Genomic DNA, 5,399 nt, shown 5'->3' with positions numbered 1-5,399 from the left:
CGAGGGGGCCCCACCGTGATCTCAAGCCCGCAGCCCGGGCCAGGCTGTCCCTCCATCCTCCGTGGGGCTGGGTAAAGGAACGGCCAGGGTCCGTCTGGCGACCGTTGTGGCCCCTGGCGCCACGAGAGACCAGCCCAGGGATCCCGAAGGATCCTCAGGGAGGGCCGGGTCTGCCTGGGGACGCGGGGTGGACACTGAGAGGCCAGGTGGCTGCCGGCTCGGAGCCCCATACGCCGCGCCCAACAGAGGCCGATGGCCCCACTCAAGGTCTGGGGACACACAATTCGAATTTGTTATAAATACACGTGTTTGGTGACTGAGGGCGACAGAAGGTGGAGAAGGTGCTGTACACAGCTGGTCGAGGCTCGGAGGTGGACGCCACAGACAGACGGACAGTCCGCCCAGCAGGGCAGCCGGGGCAGCATCTGGGGCCTGTAACACTTCTTGGTGGGCACACCGGCGGGCGGGGGTCGCGTCCAGGGCTCGAGGCGCACAGCACCCCGGAGGCTCCCGCGCAGCGCGGGCAGCGGCGCCCGGGCTCAGCTCACGTCGTTCAGGGCCTGGGGGGACACAGAGCCTCATCAGGAGGACGCCGGGCCGCGTGAGGGCTCAGGTGGGCCCTCGGGGGGCCCCGGGTCCCCTGCCCCGCCCCGCCGTGGCCCACCTTGCGGGCGAACTCAGGCAGGACGAAGGCCGCCTGGTGCACATCGGAGTTGTAGTACTTCAGCTGCATCTGTTCCACCTGCTTCTGTGTCAGCTGCTGCACGGGCTTCTGGAAGTCGGTGCTCTGGGGCGGGGCACGCGGCCATCAGGGGGGCGCTTCCGGCGCCCACCCAGTCCCCTCCCGGCCCCAGGAGGGCGCCCAGCTCACCGGGTTTTTGCTGCACAGCATGAAGCCTATCTGGCCGCTGGGGTAGGTGGGGATGGTGCAGTAGGCGTAGGCCACCACGGGGAAGAGCGACTTGCAGAACTGCCGCATCTGCTTGATGAGGTCCAGGTGCAGCCACTGACACTCGCCTGCGGGAGCAGGGGCCTGAGCGCCAGCCACCCGCCCCTCCTCTCCCAGGCTGCAGGCCCGCGCCCCCCAGCCCGCTCACCCCCAGCCTGTCCCCCAGCCCGTCCCCCCACCCTGTGTCCCCCTAGCTCATCCCCAGCCTGTCCCATCCCATCCTGCTCACCCCCAGTCAGCACCCCCATTCCCCCCACCGTGTGCCCCCAGCCCGTCCCCACCGCTCACGCCCCCCCAGCCCGCTCACCCTGGCAGCAGAGGACGCCGTTGTCCTTGAGGGCTGTCTTCATGAGCTGGTAATAGGACTCCTTGAAGAGACTTTCTGCAGGGCCTGCGGCGGGAGGGACAAGGGACAGTGAACACGCTGTTGCCCCACAACAGACCCACGCGGCTGCCACAGGGGCAGGGCCGGGATTTGCGTCCTGCTCTGTGGATTCAGAAACCGACCACCAAGGGGGCGCTTGGGAGGAGCGCAGGGGGGTCCACTGGCCGCTGCCTGGGGGGCTCCATGCTTCCATCCCATTCCCGGGGTTTCCTCAGGTGTCAGGGACTGTCCACCCTGGGCCCTGGGTGGGGACTAGTTCCCACCTGCGCTCCGATGCTGCCTATTAAGAGCAGAGAGGAGACTGGAGAGGAAGCTGGGGCCTCGGTGGGCCACGGCCAGAGCCCCCCGTCCCCCATCAATGTGTGACCTTGGGGAGGTGGTGTGCACTCCCCCCTCGGCTGGGCTGCGTCTGGGGCTGGCCACACAGCAGGGATGGGAAGGCACAGCTCTGGCTCTGGGCCGTCTGTTGTCCACTGTGGGCGCAGAGGGAAGGCCGGCCCCGCTCACCCATGGGGTCTGACGAGTCCGTGATGATGACGTCAAAGGCATCCTGGTTCTGCTTCATGAACTCAAAACCGTCGCCCACGTGTAGGGTCAGCTTGGAGCTGGAGTAGCCCACGGCCATGCCCGGCAGGAACTTCTTAGAGACCTGGATGACGTCCTGGGGACGGAGGAGGGACCCGGCTGGGCCTGGGGGGACCCGCAGCCGCCCCCACGGCCCACCCACTCGGGCAAGCCAACGGTTTGTGGCAACCGGCTCCCACCGCCCACCTGTCCCTTCCCAGTGACTTTCTGGCTGCGTCAGAGGGAGGAGGACCTTCCGGCCGCCCACGGTCACCTGCTTCTCATCCAGGCCTCGCTGAGACCACCTGCCACCCCCTGAGCTGTGCACTGTCCCGCCTTCACCCCTGAGCCCTGGGCCCTCTGTGCCTTTGCCCGGGCTCGCCCTTATGGGCCCATCACGTCCAGGGACCGGTGCAGCGACTGGACCTGGCTGTTCACACTGTACCCCGCGCCCTGGGCACTGGCTGCCACGGAACAGATGCTCATTAAAAGCCCACGCGTGGCACGGGCAGGCCCGGCGCCTCCCCGACAACCCCGCGGGGTCGCACCAGGGACCGGCCGGGCCATGCCGACTGCGCACCAGGCCCCAGCGAATCCTCCCAACGTGCCTCCGAGGCGAACAAAGAGGCCGAGCCACGGACCGGAGTGGCCGCCCCTGGGGCAGGACGCGGCTTTGCCCCCGGCGCCTCACCTCGTCGATCTCGCACTGCACCACCGACTCCACCGACGAGTGCTTCAGCACCTCCCGCAGGACGCCCCCGTCGCCGCCGCCGATGATCAGCACCTGGGACGGGCTGGGTCAGTCGGAGGCGCCCGGCCCCCCCCCCCCCGGGCTCCCCCCCGCCGGCCGGTACCTTGCGGGGGTCGGGGTGGCTGCACAGCGGCAGGTTGGCGATCATCTCCTGGTACGAGAACTCGTCCCGCTCGGTGCACTGGATCACGCCGTCCAGCACCAGCACGTTCCCGTAGCTCTTGCTGCGGGCGAGCGACAGTCGGGCCGGGCCCGCACCAGGCCCGCACCAGGCCCGCACCGGCCCGCACCGGCCCGCACCAGGCCCCGCGGACACGTGGCGGGCGGCGGGGCGGGTCCGACTGACGTGTCCGGGGCCGACACGTGGAGCGCGGCGCGTGGGGCCGGCGGGGTGCGCTGTGCTCCCGCCGGGGCCGCCCGAGCTCGGGGCCGGGGCGGGGGCCGGGGCCGGGGCCGCGGGGGGCGGGGGGCGGGGGCCGGAGCCGGAGCCCGACGGAGCTGCGGGCCGGGCCGGGGCGGGCGGGGGCCGGGGCCGGGGCCGGGGCGGGCGGGGCCGGGCGGGCGGTACCTGCGGAAGACGAGGATGTCCTGGTACCGCGAGCGCTGGTGGTGCAGCAGCTGCTCCACCTGCAGCGACAGGGCCTGGCCGGGCCACAGGCTGCACGTCTCGCGGAACCAGCCCTCGTGGATGTCGGCGGGGCCGAGGCCGGCGGGGCCGTCGGGGCGGGGCTCCATGGCGGCGGCGGCGGCGGCGGGCCCGGGTGCAGGCCGCGCGGAGCCGCAGCACAACGGGGCAGCTCCGCCCGCCGCCCGAGCCGCAACCTAACCCGGGCGCGCGGGGCGGGGCCTCGGCGGGGGCGGGGCCGGGCGCGCTCCGCCAATGGGCGCGCGGGCGCGGGCGCGCGGCGCCGCCGAGGCCCCGCCCCCCGGCGTCCGGCGCGCGCCCATTGGCCGGCGGGGCTCGGCGGCTGCGCGGGCGGTCGTGGCGGCAGCAGGCTAGTGCGGCTCCGGGGCCACGTGGGGCCGGGCCGGGCCGCGCCGCTGCCGCCGGGGCCTGCCCGCGAGCGGCCGCCGCGCCCTGGGCGCCCCCGCCCCGCCCCGAGCGCCCCCGCCCCGCCCGCCCCGAGCGCGCCCGCCCCCGCCCCCCGTTTCTATATTTACCAGCGGCGCCCGGAAGGGGCCGGCGCAGGCACGTCCAGACGCGGGAGCCGGGCGCGCGGGGCTTTTTTATTTTTTATTTTTTATTTTTTTTATTCTAGAAACGGCGTCGCCTTTGGAGGGTGGGCGGGAACGTGCTGCTCTCAGGACAGTGCGCAGCCGCCTCGGAATCCGCCCGCTCGCTGACCACCGGCACCAAGGTCCACGGCTCTGCACGCGCCGTCGCCCGCGCCGGGGGAGGGAGACGCCGGGCGTGAGCTGCGGGACGGCGCGGACGGGGACGGGGACGAGACGGGGACGGGGACGGGACGGGGACGGGGACGGGACGGGGACGGGGACGGGACGGGGACGGGGACGGGAACGGGAACGGGGACGGGACGGGGACGGGGACGGGACGGGGACGGGGACGGGACGGGACGGGGACGGGACGGGGACGGGAACGGGGACGGGACGGGGACGGGACGGGAACGGGGACGGGACGGGGACGGGGACGGGACGGGGACGGGGACGGGACGGGGGCGGGACGGGACAGGGATGGCGACGGGACGGGGACGGGACGGGGACGGGACGGGGACGGCGACAGGGACGGCGTCGGGGACGGGACGGGGACGGGAACCGGACGGGGGCGGGACGGGACAGGGACGGGACGGGGACGGGACGGGGACGGGACGGGGACGGGAACCGGACGGGGGCGGGACGGGACAGGGATGGCGACGGGACGGGACAGGGACGGGACAGGGACGGGACGGGGACGGCGTCGGGGACGGGGACCAGACGGGGACGGGACGGCGACGGGGATGGGACAGGGACGGGGACGGGATGGGTTGGGGACGGGAACGGGACAGGGACGGGGACGGGACGGGGACGGGGACAGGACGGACTGCACCTGGAGGCGGGAAGCCGTCCCCGTGAGCCCCGACTACACGCGGTGTGGGTGAGTGCGAACCCCGGGCTCACAGCTGCAGCGTATCCTGCTGGAGCTAAGCTGCTGTTACGGGAAGGGGAGCCAGGACAATAAAAGAGCCACTAGCACAGGCCCCACACGAGGCTGTTTTCCGAGCCGGGTCATTCAGGTAGGACACAGCCCCCCTGCCCAGTTCCCGCAGGCCTGTCCCGCTTCAGTCCCACACTTACTTGCCTCAGGGTGTTTGCATCACAGCCTGTACTTCCGCCTCAAGACACTGACCCCTCTGAGCTGTGACGGGCTGTTGGCCGCTGCGTCCCCAGCCAGACTGTAAGCTCCAGGAGGCTGGGATGGTGTCCGGGGCGAGCGCCGGCGGACAGGCTGAGCTGGTGCTGGAGGCCCGGGCGCTGGTCCCGGCACCTTGTAGTCAGCTGCCTTGGCTTTCCAGGGACTGCACAGCTGAGCCCAGGCGGGCCCTGGCATTCCGGGGTGGCCCCACAGCAGGGTGGGGGTGGGGGGCAGTGGGAGACCGAGTCCATCCCACTCCTCTTGCAAGCTGAACACAGCTGCTCCAGCATGTCCCTGCTCGGGAGAGGAGGACCATAAATGACACCTTACGCCGTCCTGCAGGAGTGAAGCCGCGGTTTTGGCCTCCACACCAACAGGGAACGGGATCTCTAGGACGGTG

General features: G+C 72.1%; 1 protein-coding gene across 1 annotated transcript; it reads right to left on the bottom strand.

The window, feature by feature from the left end:
- Window positions 1-283: 283 nt before the first annotated feature.
- Window positions 284-3,473, bottom strand: SRM (spermidine synthase). Its single transcript, XM_041765279.1, has 8 exons — window positions 3,218-3,473; window positions 2,753-2,873; window positions 2,590-2,682; window positions 1,842-1,995; window positions 1,257-1,340; window positions 872-1,017; window positions 665-787; window positions 284-560 (listed from the first exon to the last, which is right to left on the bottom strand). The coding sequence occupies exons 1-8, from the start codon at window positions 3,382-3,384 to the stop codon at window positions 540-542; spliced, it is 909 nt and encodes a 302-aa protein (XP_041621213.1). The 5' UTR covers window positions 3,385-3,473; the 3' UTR covers window positions 284-539.
- Between the last annotated feature and the right edge of the window lie 1,926 nt (window positions 3,474-5,399).

Source organism: Vulpes lagopus, chromosome 8 (genome assembly GCF_018345385.1).
Source record: "Vulpes lagopus strain Blue_001 chromosome 8, ASM1834538v1, whole genome shotgun sequence".
NCBI classification, from domain to species: domain Eukaryota; kingdom Metazoa; phylum Chordata; class Mammalia; order Carnivora; family Canidae; genus Vulpes; species Vulpes lagopus.
This window is presented reverse-complemented; position numbering and strand designations above follow the sequence as displayed.

Coding starts and splice junctions, on each gene's coding strand:
- SRM (XM_041765279.1), bottom strand. CDS start 3,384: ATGGAGCCCCGCCCCGACGGCCCCGCCGGCCTCGGCCCCGCCGACATC. Junction 1,341..1,841: donor GGACTCGTCAGACCCCATGG/GTGAGCGGGGCC, acceptor CTCCCGCCGCAG/GCCCTGCAGAAAGTCTCTTC. Junction 561..664: donor TGCCTGAGTTCGCCCGCAAG/GTGGGCCACGGC, acceptor GTGTCCCCCCAG/GCCCTGAACGACGTGAGCTG.